Source organism: Dermacentor variabilis, chromosome 6 (genome assembly GCF_050947875.1).
Source record: "Dermacentor variabilis isolate Ectoservices chromosome 6, ASM5094787v1, whole genome shotgun sequence".
Taxonomy (NCBI): Eukaryota; Metazoa; Arthropoda; class Arachnida; order Ixodida; family Ixodidae; genus Dermacentor; species Dermacentor variabilis.
In genome coordinates, this window is record NC_134573.1 from 184,044,673 (window position 1) to 184,067,269 (window position 22,597).

Below are 22,597 nucleotides of genomic sequence, written 5' to 3' on the forward strand. Positions count from 1 at the left end.
CGAACACTCGCTGTCTACGAGGGAGAATTGTTCACCTTGAACATGAAGACGTTTTGGCTCCCACACGGGAGCCAAAACGCGTTTTGATTTTTCCCTCATTGTTTTTTTTTTCTCGGTCGATGTCCCCTTTTATCGTCCCGCCTTTTCTCAACCAGACGGGATCCCGTCAAACTTTGTGTTGCATCAAATAAAGTAGAATAAAGCAATCGACAGCCGTCTAGACTGAGTTGTTCCAACAATTTTTTTATTTCACAGGATGCCGATTCGGGACCTATAAAGCAGCCTCTCCATCCGTATATTGATCTTATTCTATTTCTAAGTTCGCCAATGCTCTGGTGCCGTTAAAAGTAACCTCGCCGGTGTTATAGGATATTAATGTAGGAATTGGCTTAATTTTTTGAGGTGTCCCGCTAAATTCAGTTTTTTTGGCATGACGCTTTTTATGTAATTCATTGCAAGACATATTATTGTTCCGCCTTTTTAGCTTGAGCGGTGTCGTTCGAATACTGTGTCAATCTGGCAAGTGATATGTCACTTTTGTATTTTGCAACTATACTGGCATAATTCCTGTGGAACTTTATTCTTTATTAATATAATTATAGCCGTTTGTGAAGGCTGCAATAAAGTACCAAATTTACTCAGCCAAATAAAGAAAGGCAAAAGGAAGCAGGTTTGAGTTAAGGACAGCCACAATGGCGAAATCACATCGCAGTATGCAGGAGCTCGAGCTGGCAAAGCAATATTTTGCTTCTTTTTTGCAGACTGTACTGGACTCGGAAGTGTAACACATTATCAAGGGGGCACACTTGATCATTAATAATACCTTTTTCTTTAACATGGGGGAGGAGGTATTGGCTAGCTATCATAATCAATATTGATTGTTGCGCACATTCAAGGTGACGTCAATGGTTACAGAAACATTGGCAGTGTCAGCGGCTGGACTCAGACTCATTCTAGCGTGAAGGAGAACCATGAACTTAATAAGCTTATTCGGAGGGGTATCCACTCGCTGTCATGCACATGCGACAGCGTGAACGCGTTTCACAAGGGTCCATTGACTCTGAAATAGGCAAGGGCTTTTTTTGCAATATAACATATATTTATGTAAAACATGCTTGCAGGCCATGTCGCAGAGCTTTAGCAAGTTCTCGAGAGAGAGATAGAGAGAGATAAAAACAACATAATTTCATCAGGTGGGGGGAATCAGTTCATGGTTTCGTTAGGCGGGCCAGATGGCCTTCCGGCTTATCTAAAATGCTCATCTAAATGTGAAGTCAGCCACGTACACATAATGTAGGATCTCGATATAAAACGCGTGGTACCGTTCTGCAAGAGTGATTTACAGAGTTCAGGCATCGCGAAGACAGAATTTTGTATACACTTTTAATTTTCCAATTGCGTCTGATGAATTTATTCCCGCACTGGGAAGGTAAATCGACGACATGAGATCGAACACAATGCACATCACACGTTATGCAACTTCAGGTACTACTTTTATGCCGGCTATCGACCGATACGTCTGTTATCTATATGTGAGCAGCAGGTGTGAGTATATGTGCACTAAGGAAAGTGTTTTTTAGTGCGCATATGGATGCGGAGAACTGAATAGCGTTTCGTGTCTTCCTTAGTTTATGGGTTTTGAGCACAGTCTCGCGTTACGCGGACCTGATAAATGCAACGCACGGGGTTGTTTGCAAGCAACAATATAACCATCTCTTAATAAGGCCCACAGAAGCGCTACAAAACTATAAAAATGAGAATAGTAATCGTGCCGGCTGTTACGCTCGAACTGCGACGCCTATTTCTGCTCGGCTATCATGTAGATGGCTGTTCTTTCTCATATAACTGGCCACTGTAACCTAGAAGCTATAGATTGAGACAGCGCTCTCGCTCTTGCCTAGAGATTCCTCTGTTATGCTAGCACAGGCCAAATGCTTTCCTTAAGTAAAATCACCTTTTAGCTCTTCCTGACGGCGACTCTCTTTTATATCAGGAGTGTACTTACATAACACACCTGCGTACTTATTGATTAACTCGGAGAGGTAGACTCTTCCGCCATAGTTTTGCCCATTTACTCTCATATCAGACAGGACATGTAGGCGTCTTTTTCACGTAAATGCACACCGGACATGATAGATGGCGCCTTGGGCGATCAATTGCTGTTCTATGTAGGAGTTGTTTGCGAAGCACGCTACCGATCCAGAAAATAGGGGAGTGCTGAAACGCCTACTGCGGCACCACGCTATAAAACTACTGCGTGGTGCCTGTTGTGGCATGTGAGCTGTCAGTATCGACACTCCTGTCGACTCAGTGAATATATATGCCCTGCCGATACAAAGGGTAACGCGCGCTTAGTAATTATTTCGGACACGTTATTCTAGCTGAGTGCTCAGGCTTGTTTTCGATTATTGTATGGAGTAGACCACATTATAGAATGTTTTTAGGTGAACATAAATTACATGTGCTGCGTCAGCATGCAGATATCTGCGAATCAGTTGTGAACTTTGATTGTTTCTTTCTTCTGTTGCTGCATGATGACGCCAACCACTGGATGAGCGTAACTGGTGTCTGAAAGATCAAAATAAGAAAGAGAGTCACTGCTACATGCTAGCTTAAGCATACACAAATGCCACAATGTATAAAGTAGTGCTGGAACAGAAAAGAAACAGAGTATCTACCGTAGACATCGCATTCTTCATTTCGAACTCGAGCCACGTAGTAAATACCATATTTTTAACATCCTGGCATGGCATATCACAAAAGCAAAGACGATGGCACATCTGAGCTGTGTCTCTCTGAGTATGCCGTACGCTGCTTGGTGCACCAATATAATACCATAAAACACAGTCGCACGTGGTTCTAAGGTTGCAAACGCGGTCCTTACGTTGCGCTCATGTTGCTCTTATCAGTCTTCTTCGGCCATGTTACTGTAAACACATGTGTACTGTTCACCTCAGTAAGCTATTTGAGAGCCAGCTCTTGGAATTTCTGTATTCTACAGTCAGGTGGAGCTGCACCTTCGCAGATTTTCTATTTATTATGTGCAAAGCAGCCGAAGTCTCTTTATCAGTGGACTTAATTGATTGCTTGAAAGGTATTGGGTCACGCAACACAAACACTATATGCATGGTTTATTCTTATTACAGAATATAAAAACCACCACACTTACCCATATCACTAGAAGTCCAAACAAAAACATTGATCCTGATTTATAGCCGAATCTTTCAACAAGGTATCCGGCAATTGGAGGTGTCACTGTAGCCCTGAAAGAGCGCAAGTGATAATCAGTACTTAAAATCTAAATAGACGTCGGACATGAAACCATTGGTCTATAGCTCATATCAATGTATATTTATGGACCACGAACGACGATGTTGAATGAAAACCAGAGACAGTCACTGATCTAAATTGAAAGTGATGATTACACCATGTTTTACCAGAGATCTTGCTGCTTCATTAATATTTGTTGTTCAGTTTCATTGTCAGTGTTTCTACCATACAGAATGCACCTGCTGTACAGATTTTTGTAGGCCCTTGGTCCTCTTTATCGCAGTAGACACCATGCTCTTATAGATAACAAATCACACTTGATAATGCAATACAGCAGAGCTGCTAAGAGAGAACTCACCCAAACACCAGACTTGTAATTACTATGGTGGATATGAACGATGTTGTGTTTATGTCGTCACAGTATCCTCTTGCCCTGCATGAGCCACATAGACTGATCAGCAGCAAAACACTGAACGCGATTCAAGGGATTAGGCTATCCCCCATTTTCATAAAGTGTCTTGTCTCGAAGCCTATTCTCTTCACCGGTCGGGGAGCCTAGATGCAAACGCTGTTTTTGTATGTAGGCTCCCAACGCGATGATGAGGATGAGGATGACATCCCCTTCGAAACTGGACGATGAGAAATAGTCACCTAGCCTAGTTGAACTAATAGGTCTTAATAAGTTTATCGCAGTCTTGCATTTTGCCTATCTCTTGTTGTTCTTTTCTTTCTTCACTAAAACCTTCATATCTGTGTTGCGCACTTACCTGTGCTCCTAACAACTTCGGTTCTATCAATTTCTTCTCTGCTTATTTCCCACAAGTATCCTAAGCGTCTCTTACTAAACGTCTCCTACTTATTTTGCCTGCAGACCAGCTAATGCTTCGATCTTTTCTGAATTCAAGCGCCTCAGGAAGGTGGACATTCCCTACGGGTATTGATGGGCGAATATCTTGGCATTCCATTACTATGCGCTGAGTCCTTCGGCACCTTTGCTGCAGAAAATTGGACGAGACAAAGCGCTTGTCCCATCCCTGCTTCACCTTGACAAAGTTTATTGTGCACTGAACAAAAATAATCTTTTCCGGCCTGTCAATTTTGCCATTCTGCATGCTTCCCACAAAATTTCGAGTAGAGACTGCATGCAACTTGGTTATGCTGTAGCTTTTAGCCATGTAGAATATCCGCTGAGTCATTCATTGTAAAGTGTGCTTGAACATCTTCACCGTAAACAAACTTACACAGCGTGCTTCAATGAATGACAATAGCTGCAAACAAATTGCCCGGCCATGCCTGCTCCCGTGAACACTTGAGATAGGTATACCATCCACATAGTCCTAAAGAATGAAAAGAAAAAAAAATTAGCATTGTTCTATGGTGTAGACCATCTACTCTTACTCCACTAGTTCTACAAGGTTACTGCCTACAACTCTTGTTTGAAGCAAAGTTAGCAACGACCTTTGCTGAGGCCCTCGCAAGAGTTATCGAAAAGTGTCGCCTTCAAAGAATCCTTAGGTTCTGCTGACGCTTTATGCATACATGGAATGACAATGTTAAGCAGCGGGAACGTTGTTTCCACTGCTCGGCAAGTGACAAGTGTTCACTGGAAATAAGCAATGCGACCGTGACGTCAGAAGGCCATGAATGCATTCTAATTGGTGCAGAAGAATGTATGGAGGCATCGTCACGGTAATTTTCTAGCTTACCTAAATACACACTGCGCAGACTAATTGATTGCCCGAGGTTACAGAATTTTCATGCATTTTATAAACACGAAACAAACACATCGTTCCGCGCTGCACCGCTGCGAAAAGATTCCAATGGGATCTGCGCTTATCACCATTACTGTTAGTTTGCCACTTCCTGTGAGCGAGAAATTATTTATTTATTTATTTATTTATTTATTTGAAAATACTGTCAATCTATCACTGTAATCCGAGCAATATCGAAATGCAATTGCCCATTTATGAATTACATGTCCGGCGACGCAACTGGCCTTGAAACACACAAGTGCTCTTTGTGGTCTCCAAGCACTAGTGCCGCCATGAAATAGGTGTGGCTTCGAGTTGCCCTCGCGACATCCCATACTTTTCTCGTACAGTAAACTTGAGCGAGGGAAAGGAATATTAGCGTTAATCACTGACCCCCCTTGTTACCGTCATAGCAGCGCCTTCTTGATAGCGATAGCAGAGTGCAAGTTTCCGTAAGTTCTCAGCAGCATTCCCAAATGTACACGCATAAACTACTCGTCTTTCTGTTTTCTACTGCGAAGGCATATTACCAAAATTGCCTGTTTAAGTGCAACTTCTCATTTCCAGAGGTTTTACTCAAAAAGTCGCACTTTTCTTGCACTAGAAAACGCTATGATCAGTTATCTCGCCCACGTTCAGCTACATTACGTAAGCGTTGCTTGATTCTGTGGCCGCGCATGAGACTCCGATAAACGTTTACACGACGTGATTGTACTGCACACGCTTCATTTGCGATATTTTCCTGAATTTTTGCCATTCGGTCTGACAGACGCATTATTCGCGCAGCAATATATTGTCACATTATCCCTATATTTTTAATGCACCTTAGTGTGGTATGCCCGAGTGTCACTGGATCCACTGGACGGATTGGGTTCTTATACTTCTTAAGATCTGTGGTTGACTGTCTCATTTTACGTCGCCGATATGCGCGAAGAAGAAATAACTCCAAGGTTACATTCTTGATTGCATCGAGAATACCACTTTAACCCGCCGTGGTTGCTCAGTGACTATGGTGTTGGGCTGCTGAGCACGAGGTCGCGGGATGGAATCCCCGCCACGGCGGCCGCATTCCGATGGGGGCGAAATGCGAAAACACCCGTGTACTTAGATCTTAGATTTAGGTGCGCGTTAAAGAACCCCAGATGGTCAAAATTTCCGGAGTCCTCCACTACGGCATGCCTCATAATCTGAAAGTGGTTTTGGCACGTAAAACCTCATAATTTAATTTTATTACCACTTTTCTTTCTATCACATTTACAAGCGCTCGTAATACTCCTGAAGAATCTGCTTTGAAAAAAGTATACTCACGCTTCTGTTGTGATGAAGGGCGCTGGCCCTAGAATAAGATAAGCGAACACTGTCACAAACTGGCCCAAAAAGGCACAGAACGCGTCCATCTGGAAAAGAAGCATTTAACATAAAATCATCAAACGTTAAAATATGAAGTGTTGTAGATCTGTAATGTCCAAGGAATTCATCGCTGATCAACTGCGACAGCAATATTCAAGGAGGGGAGCGCACGTACACCAAAAATCGCGCTTGATGATTCATTCATTCATTCATTCATTCATTCATTCATTCATTCATTCATTCATTCATTCATTCATTCATTCATTCATTCATTCATTCATTCATTCATTCATTCATTCATTCAAATGATGCACACTTACGTCGCCTGTCTTCTGAATTACGGGCTTTCCTGTTGCTTCTTTTTAGTGGCAACTGTGCTTTCCTTCTCACTTGAAATACGTCAGGCATCTTGGCGTCTTTTGCAAATATGACTAAAATCCTCGGTTAGCGCACCGAGTCTTTTTCACAGTGGTTGCACCCTGCGCAACGCGTCTATTTCGCTTTCCAGTATTCCAGGTTGCCCCATGTGACGTGTCTTTCATGAATTACCTGGCCTGTCTAGCCTGCCTGTAGTGCTGTGGAAATGTGGCTGGAACGCGGCAGGTGCCTGTGACCGACCACGGCGATATCATCAGCTCGATCCTCTAGCAGCTTTTGCAGATTGGCCAGTTAACGGAAGCAGTGGCTGTAAAGCTCTGGGAGGACGTTTGCTGCGCTAACAGATCTCACGAGCCTTGATTTCTTGCCTTTTACTTATGATGGTCGGTAGCCTCGGATTGCATACTTTGTAACACTAGAGCCGGCCAATATCGCTGCCCGCGACACTATGTCTGTGGTGTTCGCTTCGGCTTTACTAAGTGTACCCCTACCACTCTTGAATTGTGCACTAAGTGTACCACCACCACACTTGAAAAAGCGCCGGACACTGACCGGGCGATCCAACAAGCTCTCTTTAGAAGGTGATCTGCTCCTAATGGCGCATATTAACTAGTCACTTGCAAGGAAGCTTGTCGAATTAACCTTGCTACTTTATATCCGCATTTGCGTTTCTCCCGGCCTTGCCTCTTTCCGAACACTTTGCCATCTTGGGTGCTTGCGTTAGCAAGTCACTCTGAAACGCAGGACACCCATGGCGCGTAGAGAAATGGTTTTGTCATATATATGCGTGGACGCAGGAAAGCACATTCTTCAGATGTTAGTGCGGAGAATATAGATAAATTACTTTTAAGCTATGAACTAATAAACTCTAGGCGTCGCTGTCCAACTGGTATGCTTTTTTTTTCATTTTTGCTCGTAGCTTTTACAGCAACTTCAGCTAAATTATCGTGCCAGATAAGACGGGTAGCGGGCGCCGCTTGCACTAGTCAATGTGAAAACAGCCACAAAAAGAAAAAGAAGAGAGTATTATTTCCGGAAGCTCACGAATATTACATACAGGGAAGGAGCTTGTGTGGTGACTCAAGCATTCTTTTAAAATTAGCGCACAATAAACAGATACTATGTGTAAACATAATAAAATGCTCGCCGAAAAGCACATTGCAACTAACCTTTAATTGGCACAAAATACCAAGGACAAGGGCTGCGACAGTATAGCTTGCGAACTGAACCATGAATACGACACCAAGCTCAGTTGTGTCTAAGCCAAACTGAAAAAAAAATGACCTTTATATAAGTTACCGTTGCTTCTCATAACGAAAAATAAAGTTCCACATTCGTTTTCACTAACCATAAAATATATATTACCTGTCTCAGGTGTGGCTCTAATGTAGGCTCATTAAATCCCATGATGATCCAACTTAACATCCCCGTAACCATGTCAATTATGAACACAGGGTCGATGAGTAGCTTGAACAAATTCTCCTGGTTTTTTGGAGACTCGGAGCTTGAATGCTGTTTAACCTCTGAAAAGAGCCGGCGACCATAATGCGTTATCGGGTGAATCATATTCAGTACGGGATTCTTGTTTTCAAGCTTCTGCTTGAGATCATTTCATCATCGTATCGCTTGAGCCCTTTCTTTAGCCCCTTCGGATGAAGCGTAGGTATCGAGATCTAATATCTAGAATATGTGCGGCACCTTATGGCTTGGTTTAGGGCAGTACAAAGTGTAAGTTACATCATTCTACCTCCGTGTTTTCCTTATGGATACAGTAGTTTATCGTCTTTGAGGTTTATTTACTTAGCAAATCGATTGTGGAAAAGCAAAAAATGAAAGTTGTGCTTTTCTAGGTGATTTTTCGGACGAAAACGCTGAGTCCTGCTTTTAACTGGGGCTTGAGGTGTATAACAAGCTATCATTGAGTACACAGAATGCTCTAAAAAATTTCTTTGCGATTGTGAGAAAAGCTTTATGCAAATGTTTTAATTTTTTATTTACACGAAAAATTAGGCAGGCGCTTGCAGCATGAGATGCTACCCATCACATTTTATATGAGAAACAAAGAAATCTGTTGCAAGTGGCAAAACAGAAAAGCTAACAGAATGCATTGCAAAATGGCTAAACACGAGAAGTACCCGAAGCACAAGTTGTCACAGTATAGAAACAGCTTGAAATGTCACAAACGATAAAAGGCAGAGGATCACGAGAAGTAATCAAAACTGATCAAAGTGATCAAAAGTGACAATTTTTATTCAACCACGTTTTATCGCACACATTGTAGATACTAAAAATTAAATTTCACATGTGAGAACACATGATACACATTGCTGCTTCAGTATGAAAGTGCATAAAATACGATACATTCACACACACGTTGAATTAACATAACAAGCTTACATTTTTAGTATTCGTAGAATAGTAGGCGATATCACTTGGCTAAAAATTGTTTTCTTGAGAGTAAAAAGTGCACACTTCGGAAGAGCAGTAGTTGTCAATGAGCTAAACGGACTCTTGGCATTCATTGGTCTCTAAACGAGCCTCTCAAATTTGGTCATCCGTCTCATCCTTGGTTCGAACTGTATGCAGCATTGTAAAAGAAGGTGTTTTAAGGCCTCATCTGCTTTGACACATTCACAGTAACGGTTGTAGCACTGCTGATAAGAATTGTTTTATGTAACTATTACTTGGACGCGGGGGGGGGGGGTAGGGAGGCAGACACTAAATAAACGTTTTTGTATATATGTAGACAACATCTGCAGGCTTGGAGTGATATCTGTCAACGGCAAAAGATGCTGCGAGTGAGTGGGGCTACACTAATCCAGGTACAACCAAATTAGGAAGGCCCACTGAGCTTCAACAAAACACTCCCTCGCCAGAACAGAAATTGGCCTCCCTGGTGAAGTATTCGGCCACCCCCTCCCCCAAATGGCTCACTCAATTACCGAATAGCCCTCAGTCCCCAGCAGCTGCGGAGCACTTGACCAAGGCGGCGGTCAGACCTGTAACGCAGCAGAAGGTGCTAAGAATCTCTGGGTCCGGACAGGCCGCCAATGGAAACTGACCCTTGCAACATTTAACACCCGAACCCTCTCAAGTGAGGCAAGCTTAGCAGGACTCTCTGAGGAACTATGAGACATTGTTTGAGATATCATCGGCCTTAGTGAGATTGGAAGAACTGGTGAGACTTATACATTGCTCAATAATGAACACGTACTCGGCTATAGAGGTCTCCTAGATAAGAACCAATACCGGGTAGGATTCCTAATCTATGAGAACATAGCGGGCAATACTGACGAATTCTACAGCATTAATGACAGGGTAGCTGTACTCGTAATCAAACTTAATAAGACTATAACATATATACAATAAAATTTATTGATAGGAAAGACAGAGAGGTCGACCTGAGCTAGTGCGCTCTAGTCTGCTACTCTGGACAGGGAAAACGGGAAGGGGAGTGAAAATACTGGGATGGATGATGATGATAAGAGAAGTGGTGAGTGCTTATGCACATGAGACAGTTGCTTTGCTTGAGCCACTCGTCGAGCTTGGTGTCCTGCATAAACTTCGAAAACACTTTAGTTGCACGCATTGAAGTTGCAGTGTCAGGAAATTTAATAAGAGGTATAGATTAAAGCTAGTACAATCCTACGCTTCAACGTACAATCAAGACGATGAGGAAGTAGATCAGTTTTATGAAGATTTTGAATTGAAGATGAGAAAAGCGCAAACTCGTTATACAGTAGTAATGGGTAACTACAATGCAAAAGTGGGGAAAAAGCAGGCGGGCGAACAGGCGATTGGCAACTGCGGCGTCTGTTCTAGGAAAGCTAGAGGTGAGATGCTGGTGGAATTCACAGAAAGTAATGATCATCGTATAATGAACACTTTTTCAGGAAGCATAGCAACAGAAAGTTGACATGAAAAAGCCCTAATGGTGAAATAAGAAATGAAATTGATTTCGTAGTTTCTGCCGATCCCAGCATAGTGCAGGATGTAGAAGTGAAAGGTAAGGTAATGTGCAGTGATCATAGTTTAGTGAAGGCTAGGATTCACCTCAATTTGAAGAGAGAAAGAGCAAAATTGGACAAGGGAAAACAGGTCAACGTAGAGGCAGTAAGGGTAAAAGCAGAAAAGTTGAAGGTGGTACTTGCAAACAAAGAGATGATGATGACCTAGAGCTAATAAATGAAACCCTTAAGTAGGCTGGCTTCAGAGGCAGCAGTTGAGCTGGGAGGCAAAGCACCAAGGCAACCAGTAAGCAAGCTCCCCCTAGTAACAAATGACCTAATAAAAAAACGACGAAGAGTAAAAGTGTCAAACTGAAGAGATAATATCGAATTCGCGGAACTTTCAAAACTGATCGACAAGGCGAAAATAAGCGATATTCGAAACTATAACGGGAGAAAGACTCAAGAAGCCGTAAAAAATTGACGCAGCCTGAAATCAGTGAGAAAGAAACTTGGCATAGGACAAACCAAGATGTATGCACTGAAATTTAAGCAGGGTAATATCGTCAGCAATCTCGAACATATAGTAAACGACGCGGAAGAATTGTATACTGACCTGTGCAATACCCAGAGGAGTCAGCATACCTCCGTTAGAAACAGTAATGAAGAGGATACAGAAACTCCTCCCATACCAAGCGCTGATGTCAGAAGGGCCTTACAAATCATGTAACGATGAAGAGAGGCAGGAGAAGATGGAATAACAGTCGATTTAATCAAAGATATAGGAGACATTTTGCTTGGAAAATTGACGGCTCTTTATACAAAGTGTCTATAGACTGTAAGGGTCCCAGAAAACTGGAAGAATGCAAACATTATACTAATTCACAAAAAGGAAGACGTTAAAGATTTGAAAAATTTTAGACCCATTAGTTACTGCCAGCATTATATAAAATATTTACCAAAATAATCTCCAATAAAATAAGGGCAACACTGGACTTTAGCGAACCAACGGAACAGGCTGGCTTCAGGAAGGGATACCTTACAATGGATCACATCCATGTAATTAATCAGCTTATCGAGAAATCCGCAGAGTGCAATAGGCCTCTCTATATGGCTTTCATAGATTACGAAAAGGCATTTGATTCAGTAGAGATACCAGCAGTCATAGAGGCATTACCTAATCATGGAGTACAGAGCGCTTACTTAAATGCTTTGGAAAATATCTACAGATGTTCTACTGATGCTTTATTTCTACACAGGAAAAGCAGGAAGATACCTATAAAGAAAGAGGTCAGACAGGGAGACACAATCTCTCCAATACTATTCACTGCGTGCTTGGAAGAAGTATTCAAGCTATTAAACTGGGAAGGCTTAGGAGTAAAGATCGACGGCGAATATCTCAGCAACATTCTATTTGCCGATGACATTGTTCTGTTCAGCAACAATTCAGACGAGTTACAACAAATGATTGAGGGCCTTAACAGAGAGAGTGTAAGAGTGGGGTTGAAGATTGATCTGCAGAAGACAAAGGTACTGATCAATATCTGTGCAAAGGAACAAGAGTTCAGGATCGCCAGTCAGCCTCCAGAGTCTCGGAAGGAGTACGTTTACCTAGGTCAATTGATCACAGGGAACCCTGATCATGCGAAGGAAATTTATAGAATAAAAATGGGTTGGATCGCATACAGCAGACAGTGTCAGCTGCTGACTGGAAGCTTACCATTTTCATTGAAAAGGAAGGCGTACAATCAATGCATTTTACCAGCGCTGGCATATGGGGCAGGGACTTGGAGATTGACAAAGAAGCTTGAGAACAAGTCAAGGACCGCGCACAGAGTGATGGAACGAAGATTTCTAGGCATAATGTTAAGAGAGAGAAAGAGAGAGGTTTTCATCAGAGAGCAAAAAGGTATAGACGATATTCTAATTGACATCAAGATAAAGAATGGAGCTGGGCAGTTCATGTAGTGCGCCGGTTAGAAAACCGTTGGACCATGAGGGTTACTGAATGGGTACCAAAAGAAGGGAACACAGTTGAGGATGGCGGAAGACTTGGTGGAGCGATGAAATTAGGAAATTCGTGGGCGCTAGTTGGAATCGGTTGGCGCAGGACAGGGGTAATTGGAAATCGCAGTTGGAGGCCTTCGTCCTGTAGTGGACATAAAACAGGCTGATGAAGACGATGACGTATGTTAACTCTATCGGTATATGGCATTCAATAAATGGATCAAATTATTATCGGTCAAAAGTTAGAAAATTTTATCAAACCCATTTCTTCTACCATTATGCGCATATGTGTCTCGTAATGTTGCAGCATATTTCAGATTTTGCTATGGGAGTTGCGGTCGTCGTATTCTCTTGATGGGCTTTCAGATCTTCTACGTAACTTGCATATTCTTTAGGAATGTTCAACTGTCGCAGTATCCACTGAAAGAACTCGTCCACTTTGTTAGGTTGTTTTAGCGTCTTGCGCGCTTGACGCGATTATAAGATTCTGCGTGCGAGTTTACTACAGGAAATGGTAATTTCTGCCTGTATACCCATTTTTGTAAACCAGTTTGAACCAATTTTTGTACATCATGAAGTCGATGCTATAGACCGAACTGCAGACAGGTTAGCCATCAGTTTGCCGTTTTGGATAACGTAGCACGTGACACTCTAATAGCTTCTATATGGCAAACTCTGACGTAGAGGAATCGAGCAACTGGAGCCAACTGTGTAGGTATGAATGTGTCCAGAGTATCACATATGCTGTGCCTGATACATTACCATTTATTGGGCGCGATTGTTATGTATTGTCTCAGCTTATTTTTGTTTTTACATTCCCTAGTGGCTGTAGCTTATTTTTGATGATTGCGATAGCCGGTACTTCGGTGGCCTATGTTCTCATCCTGCAGGATTTCATAAATGAAAGAACAGCAACGATGACGACGACAACGAAGTTTGCTGCGCTGCGACCACGAAGGCAACTCGTTTTTTTAAGAAGCCCTCCACAGTTTGTTATTTAGAATTACAAGTATACATATTGGATACGTGATGTCCGTGTTGCAGTAATGATCAGTAAATATTACATTGATATATTCATGTACAGCAGTGCGAATGATGAATTTGTCCCTCTTTACTTTGTTGCTATTGGATGTTTCTCGGGCGGTAGCTAACCACAAATGAAAACTAAAAATCATACAATCTTTTCGCAATACCACTGCCTGAGCTAGCACACTACTTCGGCTGAAAGTCAATACTCTGACTGCTGTAGGCCGACCTCCGTGCTTTTCTATAATATCCTTTCTCTTTCTGCCGAGTGCAGGAATGCTCTGTAAGGTAATATATTTCCGTGTACGGATAACAGGCACCAGAAAAGCAGTCTCGTCGCTTGCAATCGCGGAAGTTAGCGTGCTTACTTTGAATAGGTTGTGTTGCACTCGTATTGGTCGTGTTAGTTGCTCTCTCTCTCTCTCTCTCTCTCTCTCTCTCTCTCTCTCTCTCTCTCTCTCTCTCTCTCTCTCTCTCTCTCTCTCTCTCTCTCTCTCATTTTACCTTTTGTTCTCCCCTATTCTCTTCCTCAAGTTCAGCGTATCAAATTGGATATGCTTATCTGGTTAACCTCTCTGCCGTTTTGCCTCTATCTGGGGTAACAAATACGAGTATAAACCACAAAAAAATCCGCACGGTCATGCGAAGATTTTTGCTTGATTCGTTGCCAGAGATGCAGATGTACTCATTTAAGCCTCCGGTGCCACCAAGCAGGGCAAGAAGGTGCTAGTGAGCTCGTACCTCAAAGGTGTCGGAGGGCTAAGGATATCCCAAATTCTGTCATTCAACTAGCGAACGAACCTTGTGATGCTTACCGTGTGTCTACACCGACGCTTAGTTCAAGAAATACGCCAACGCTTGTTGGTGAAAGTCCACCAGGTGGCGAAATTTTCGTGAAAGGGAAAATTGTCGTTCTTACCCGACCATAGCACGAAGCTGCTAAAGGAAACTTTTGCGGATTAGTCTAGAAGAAAGGTCCGGAATGGAAGAACAATAGAGAAAGGTGCGCCAACCAATGTCGACGTGACAGACAAGGTCGACGTAGATGACATAATTTGTGCGTACTTAGGTGTATTTATGTGTTTTGTTGGCATTGGGTCACTAAAAGTGATGCATTTAATTTTTGCTTTTCTTTATTTCATGTCCAGATCCAGCGTTCTCTTTTTAATATCTTCCATTGTGACATACATGTCACCCATTAAATAAATTGTTTTGTTTTACGAGCCAAACCACAATATGATTATGAGGCACGCCGTATTTGGGCGTTCCAGAAAAACTTTGACCACCTTGGGTTCGTTAACGTGCACCCAATTAGTGCACGGTACACGACTGTACTTACATTTCGCCCCCTTTGAAATTGGGCTGCCGTAACTGAGATTTGATTCCGCACTCTTGGGCTTAGCAGCGCAGCGTGAAAGCCATTACAACGCCACGGTAGGTGCAAGTCGACTTTTCATACGCGTTTTACATTTGCATTTTTTAACATCGGAGCTGTTTAAGCATTCGTTCGGCCGTGGAGCGTTACCAGAAAACTAAACCCAGCTGTGCGCCGCCTCGCGTTGCCTAGCAATCACCTGCGAGAGCACCGAGCCACGTAACCTCCTCGCACCCACGCGCGTAGGGTCGACACAACCTAGACAGTGATAGGGCGAAGTCGTGACGTCGCAGGCGAGTAAAGGCTCCGGCTGGCGCAGCGACACAACTCTCGCGTCGTCAACTCCTTTCGTACGAGCTGCTTCCATGGGAACACCGAAGAAACTCCGGATGCCCGAAGAAGTCCGACTAAGAAGCCGCTTACCAGAAAGAGCACCGTACTGATGATAGTGATCTAAAGAAAGGAAAGACGCTTGATTCTGCAACCCGTAGGGGAGCATGGCGAAACGTCGTAAGGGGAGAGGGAGTGGGAAGTAAAAGATGATAGAGAAAGAGGGAGGATGTAGCCACAAAACGCAGGACTCCACTATGCGCGACAGGTGGCACTCCTTAGGAAAGTGGCCAGCGTTGTAGCGGGCGCTTACAGGGTGTCTATTCCAGTGGAATTTATAAACTCCACAGGCTTCGCAGCGCAGGGAGCCGGGACGCGGGTCACACAGGGAACAACAGGTCGGTCTCTGTGGCCGCTGGAAGGCCGCGGCGTCTGTAAGTGTTGATTACTATGGAGCGTTCCTGCGTCAAGGATGGGCAGGCACAGGGAAGGTGCGCCAGAGTCTCGGGGTCCCCGCACCTCAGCGAGAAGCGATGCGTCGCCGCCGGGCTGATCCAGAATACCGCGCCGAAGCTGCGGCTGAGAAGAGGCGACGCCGAGTCGAGGATCCCGAGTTTCAGTCCAGGAAACGCGAGAGTCGGCGCCTGAACGCTGGACGTCGCCGAGAAACCCATCCCGGCCAGCGATTGCTCGAAAACTTCCAGCATCAAGCCCGCCATGGTACGGTGGGTGCGAACGGCGGATTACAGCACAAATTTCTGGACATAGAGTTTGGGCACAGCTGTCACGTCTGTGACAGCTGTGCCCAAATGTGTGACAGCTACAAGGAAGCGCGGCGCGTGGCTCAGCGGGACTACGATCGACGAAGGAGAGCTGATTCTACCCATGGCGTTGACGCCGCCGCCGACAAACGCTGTCACGGGGCCGAGTATCCCGAGTTTCGGGCCAGAGACAATGAACGCTGCCGACTGAATGCTCGGCGCCGCCAGGAATCGGTTCCGGGCCTGCGCGTCACCGACAACTTCCAACGCCAGATCCGCAAATCCGTGGGAGGTGCGAACGACCGCTTTCAGCGCAAATTCCTCGGCATAGAGGTCACGCACAGCTGCCGCATCTGTGACCACCTCTGGTTCGACGCGAATCTGTCCACGGTGAGATCGGTGCGGAACTTTGAACAGAAGAGCTCTGTCTTGCAAGTGCTTTGCGAAGCCTTCCCCGCCGCCCCCGACCATGACAACGACCACGACGACGATCGGACGTCGAGAACGATGACCGGATCGACGATGTCGACGACTGGTACAGAAGCACTGTATATAATAAATTGTGATGCACGTAGTGGGGCTTGTGTGTGTGTGACATGCTGGGACTTGTGTGGCTTACCGGCCTTGCTGTGTATGACCTCGCAAAAACTGCGCGAAACTTAGCAAGCCTTGGCGACACTTAATATGAGCATAGTCAAGCCATGCATAACCTCGTAAGACTTAACAAAACCTAGAAACTCTTGGTATGAGCATAGCCAAGCTATGCATACCATCGCAAAACTTAGCAAAACCCACAGCAGCACTTAGAGTGAACCTGACCGAGCCATGCATAACCTGGCGAAACTTAGCAAAACTTAGCAACACTTAGTATGAACCTACCCGAGCCATGGATAACCTCGCAAAACCTAGCAACACTTAGCAAAAGCCGGAACTATATAGCTCAGCTGGGACCCAGCGTTGCACCGCTAGTGCGAACTGCCCACATTTTTTATGCGCATATACGTAGACCTTGTTTTCGTTCCCTTCGACTTTGGTTGATACTCCTTTCTTTTCTTCCCCACCACATAGACTCACAGAGTCACTGTCCTTGAAACGGCAGACTCGTGCGGTTTCACGCAATTGGGCAAGGCGCGCTTCGCGAGTGTCGACGCTGTCCTTGGTGCGGCGAACAGGTGCGGCGTCAGCCCGTTTGCGTTTCCGTTCTTCCACATTGACTGCGTTGACAAGTGGATTCATCTCGTGGAGTGAAATAAAATTCTATAGGCTTATTCTAATGTAGAAGCTCGTTTTTCCGGGCTAAAATATAATCTCTGGTAAATTAATAATATCTTGACCTCCCATACTATTTGCCCAGATGTTCGTTTCATGCTGAAACCAGTGACACAAAAGACACATCGAGCTTTATCTGGACCGTCGTTGTGGTGTACAGAGCCGCGGGGCTGCTCAAAGAGCGCCACTACCCTGATCGGCAGCTCTGCTATCAAGACACCCTACGGCGGCCCGCTATTGTGACGCCATCTATCTTATGCCCTTAGAATGACAGCTGTTGCATCCGACATTATAGCGCACGTATAATTATATTTTTGTACTTTCATTTCGATTTTCATTAAGTGTTTTAATTTCGTCTTATCGAGACCCATCATTTGATACCTTTTTATGATTCTTACGATACTAGACACAAACAAAATTGTCCCTTTTGTGAAGAACTTACAAAATAGGTAACCAGATTCCGGATACACTAAACCTGCATGAGGCCAGCAAAAAAGGTTTTGTGTTCAAAAACAGCCCCACGTCTGGGATAAACCCCGGGAACAACGCCTTTCCGGAGTGGTTCTTCTACCGGTTAGGCTAACTGGCAGATTGTAGAGCGAGGCCCAAAAGTCGACAAGTCGAAGCGGAGGCACACTGAATATGACACAGCAGTTTCTTGAAAACCCGTGGTTCCCTTTGTAGCTTAGTATTACTCTCTGTCTCCCTTCTTTATATTCCCATTTTTTCCTTCCTCCAGCGTAAAGTAGCCAACCGACACTTTTCTGGTTAACATTCCTGCCTTCTTTTTCTTTTGTTGCTCTCTCTCTCTCTCTCTCTCTCTCTCTCTCTCATGCGGCTCTCAGTCGGATGACATGTTTTCTTTTGGGGGGGGGGGGGAGTGAAGGGGAGGTAGGTTAGGAATTATAGGAAGGTCAACCAAGGGCGCATCCTGTTTGCTTCCCTAAGCAGGGGGAATGTGGTTAACAGATGAAAACAAAGATAGAAGAGGGAGGGAGGGGAGGAAGCATTCGCAGAGCGCACGCGTGGGACTGCCCATCACGTCTACAGTCGGTGGCTGAGGCCAGTCCATCTCATAAACTGTAGAAGTAGCTGCTTTACTTTGTAAGCCTGCGACATGTGTGGCCATGTCGCAAGGATCATTGTCTCTAAAAACCGTGCATATAGCAGCCTAACACACTTCGTTAAATTAATTCAAGAGACCGTCGATATCTTTGCTCACTTCACGAAGGCTTCGTTCCCTGCAGTTCTGTCAGAAGTCTGAATACGTGTCTTACCTTCTAGAGGTTTGCCGGGTATCTTTGGCGACCGGGTCGTCCATGGGAGTGAAAAGCTCACCAGTGCTGCCATTACGAAGAAGGGCAGAGGAAAAGCCCAGGCCTAAAGACGAAACAAAGAAACACCACTCGTGGCTACGCATCGAAATGAATTGTAAGATAATAATAGGAGGAAGAAATGCGTGGCTTGAAACTCAAGAAAGAAACACTTACTCCAATATTCTAGAACGTTCCTCCACCGAACCCTCCACCTCTACTCGAGAAAGTTGATGGTGGCGCCCACTGCGCTTCATTGACACTCCATAGCAGTTATTGAGAAGCGTAGCATTGTCTTTCAGTCGACGGGTGGCGCTGTGCTCAACTGCTCGTAACGAGGGTGCGGCTTCGTGTGGAGGATCGTCAGAGAATACCGGGGCTAGTTCCGGTAAGCATCGGCGCAAATATATTTTTTGTAACTTACGTCAATTAGCACCCCGCCGATGCCAGACCCGATCATACATCCTGCGCCCCACATGGATTCCATTGTAGACTGGAAAGACAGGACGTGTTGCACTTTTATTATGGTTGACACAAACTTATATTCTGAAACAATAGCGGCATATTACATATGATAGTTTATTTAGTAAATGTTCAGAAATCATGTTGAAAGACCAGTGCAGACGGTCAACTGTGAATCGTAGGTAGTGGGATTTAAGTTCAACAACAATCAATGCACACTACGACATCTTGATCTCGCAGCTCTTGAAATATAGCGCTTTGAGCTTTCTTTTTTGTTCAGGTACATTATTCGCACAATAGCGGCCGCAGCAGTTTGGTGGCCATGAAATTTTATCGCTGAGATTACAATCGCGCGTGTGGCTCTCGCTAGCGGAGATTGTATTCTGGCCTTCAGAAGTAAAAAAGAGTGTTTTGAGGTTTCGGGCAGGGGTAGTTCAATGAATATGGTGCTAAAGAGCACCAAAAATACGGCGTTTAATTGCAGCGTTTTTCATAGCTGAGTACCCTCGATAACATCTTAACTTTAGCTAAATAGCACGTATCCTGTGAAAGAATTGTGAATACAATCAAAGAAATAATACGGAACTAAACGTGACGAGGACAAAACACTGCATCAACTCGAAATCGGGCGCCCTGGGCTTATAGAATTCATACCGTACCAGGCATGCGCATGTGGTGTACTCCTGTAGACTGTGTTATATCGGTCTGACGCAATACTTGGGAATGACCGAGCCAGAGAACGTGTTTTTATCCTAAACGGAGTGTCATCTGGGCACCTGGCTAAGCACCACCGCAGCTGCCAGTGCCACGTCGAGATACAGAGCACCGTGATAGTAGCCAAAAATTGGGCCCAAGCAATTAGAAAGATTATTGACGCTCTCGGTTATACATGCGAGAGCACATTGAATATTACCAGTAGTGGGATAACACTCTGTACACGTATTGTATATGTTTTTTGCTCCTCAATAATAATTATTGTCGATTTGGCGTATACGCTTCCTTTATTTAACACTCTGTGCTCTCTACTTACTCCGACAGGAACGCTATGCCACTCTGATAAGGACATGCCGTTCGTAGCCTGAAACTACCGGAGGAGGATATCTCAGCCTATAGGAGTGGCAAGAAAGGCTTGTGGGTAAGTCGTCATCCAATTTGCTGTAGAGCAGGGTCAATGAGAAAGACATCGAAGGAACACGAAGCAGCTCATAGTGATAAAGTTAGGGCTGTGTGCTGTCTCATGTGCCTTCGATGTCGGTTTTGTTGTTTTGCCTGCACTAGAACAAATTTGAAGGTGTTAGGCTAGATGGTGCTTGCTTTAAGTGAAACGAGACAACTACAATGAAGGAGACAGTTATAAGAGTATAAGGTTTCTTCAATTCTGTTGACGGCTTATTATGAAAATAATTTCTAGTGGCTCGTTAAAAATTATCGAGTTCTTCACGACTGAGGTGTAAGAAGCAGAGCCATTTTACAAAAGGGCGATGTTCAAATTGGTTCGCCTAAAAAGAAGCAGTGAAATATATCGTATTTACTCGCATAATGCTCACACGTTTTTTCGCGGCAAATTGATGCTCTGTTAGAGGATGCGATAATTACGCGACAGAAATCTACCGACAGAACAACTAAAAAAAGGAGAAAGAAGTGGCTGTAAGCTTTTACGGCAGCTAGCGTAAATCCAAACAAAGTAATACCGATAAACAGCACATAGCTTTGTAATATGAGCAGTCTCTACACAAGCAGGAACTGCAAATTCCATTTATTTCCAGGCACTAGCGGAACCTATAATTTTTAAACGAATAAATACTGTTACTCTGACTGATGTATTCAGAGTCAGCGTCAACAGTGACATCGGAAGAAGCAAACGACTGTCGCTGGAGCAAATTTAGAGAGTGTCATGATTACTCGAGAGAAAAAAAAAATTCACAGCCAATGTACTGGTGCGAGCGTTATGCGAAAATATATGTGTAGATGCGCTAAAAGTAAACAAGTTTAGGCAAGAGCCCACCTACAATTATGAGTCCCGTGTGCACGGGAAACTCCGCAGTGACAACAGAGTACGCCGAAACGAGGTACACGGTAGAAAAGAAGCCACCAACGATGGCGAGTACTAGACAGAGGCCAAGGAAAACTTTGCCGCCGGGTGACCAGTACATAAGCCTGCAAGAGACATGCATTGAATATTAGAGGCTTTAGAAATGGAAGAACTGAGTGCATAAGGTAGATTCAAGGAGGCGAGGAGTGGCAAAGTTGTCATCGTAACATTTACAAGTTACTGATCAGCAAACAAGCTAAGCCTCAGCTCGGAGTCAATGGTTCGGCAAGGGGCTTGTCTTTGACAATGCAACAGCTTTCTTGGAAGGGTGCGGCAAAACCGAAGCAGCCGCCACTGAAAGCGAGGCCCTCATAGAACGAATTCCGGCGTCCAAGTGGCGAACTTCGTCCAGCGGCGACCGCTCTACGTCCGGCGTCAAAAATCGGGACGCACCCCACCGATTTGGAGGGGACATTTTCGCCTACCGCCGGAAGCGTTCAGCTCGCGGCGACATGCTCGAGCCAATCATAAGCAAGCACTTCCGGCCGTTTCATCATGGGATTCATGGCGGCGGTGAATCCACGATCATCGCTTGTGGCCTCCCGCTCGTAATCTTTTGTTTTTCTAGCGCCGCAACATTTCCCGTGTGTAGTAACATGCAAGAAGTGTACGACCAGCCAGTGCATTCGCAAAAGAAGTCATTGAAAGCCGCACGCGTACAATTCTATATTAGACTGATAACCGCGGTGCAAGAAGGATCAGTGCTGTGGTACTGATGCAGGTCCGACTACAAAGACCAGCGCAAGATGACGGCATGGGAAGAGCTGGTCGCCGAGTGTGGACCCGGACGGACCCTGGCACACGACACCTAAACATATCCTAGACTGTCCACCGGTGTGTGTGAGCGGTCCGCACGTTGAAGGTGTTCTCTGTCTGCACTAGCAACTGTATCAGCATAGACACAACGTTGGCAGAGCTAAGCTGTTTTCTGCGCTTTCTGTATGCTGCGAATAGCCAGGCGTAAAAATAGAAGAAATAACTGCGGAAGAATTTTCAAACACTAAGTTATGGCGTTATTAAGTGTCACAACATGCTAGACTTTACTGTCGGTTACACTTAAGAAACAGTAATCTCCTGCGTTACGGCTGGCCACACTGATAGCGGCTCGGCGGCGTTTGCCGCTGTATCGCCGCATGAGTGGCGGTGAAGCGAAGACGTGGCTCCATGAAGGTCGCGCTTAAAGCAGCTGATGCACTCATGAAGACAAGTTCATTTGTCTAAATACTGGCTCCGGGCTCAGCAATATCTCGTTCACCCAACATTCAT

At 44.6% G+C, this 22,597-nt stretch overlaps 1 protein-coding gene across 4 annotated transcripts in view; it reads right to left on the reverse strand.

Annotated features, from left to right (window-relative positions):
* Positions 1-228: 228 nt before the first annotated feature.
* The window catches only part of LOC142585931 (MFS-type transporter SLC18B1-like), a 63,267-nt gene continuing 40,898 nt past the window's right edge, over positions 229-22,597 (reverse strand). For all 4 annotated transcript variants that reach the window (XM_075697046.1, XM_075697044.1, XM_075697048.1 and 1 more), the window contains 10 exons: positions 21,249-21,396; positions 19,202-19,270; positions 18,742-18,844; positions 8,115-8,272; positions 7,919-8,017; positions 6,330-6,418; positions 4,512-4,607; positions 3,629-3,703; positions 3,170-3,263; positions 229-2,568 (listed from right to left, as the gene is read on the reverse strand). In XM_075697046.1, the coding sequence (XP_075553161.1) occupies positions 2,470-2,568; positions 3,170-3,263; positions 3,629-3,703; positions 4,512-4,607; positions 6,330-6,418; positions 7,919-8,017; positions 8,115-8,272; positions 18,742-18,844; positions 19,202-19,270; positions 21,249-21,396 (1,030 nt within the window). In that variant the 3' untranslated portion in view covers positions 229-2,469. The remainder of the gene's footprint in view (positions 2,569-3,169; positions 3,264-3,628; positions 3,704-4,511; positions 4,608-6,329; positions 6,419-7,918; positions 8,018-8,114; positions 8,273-18,741; positions 18,845-19,201; positions 19,271-21,248; positions 21,397-22,597) is intronic.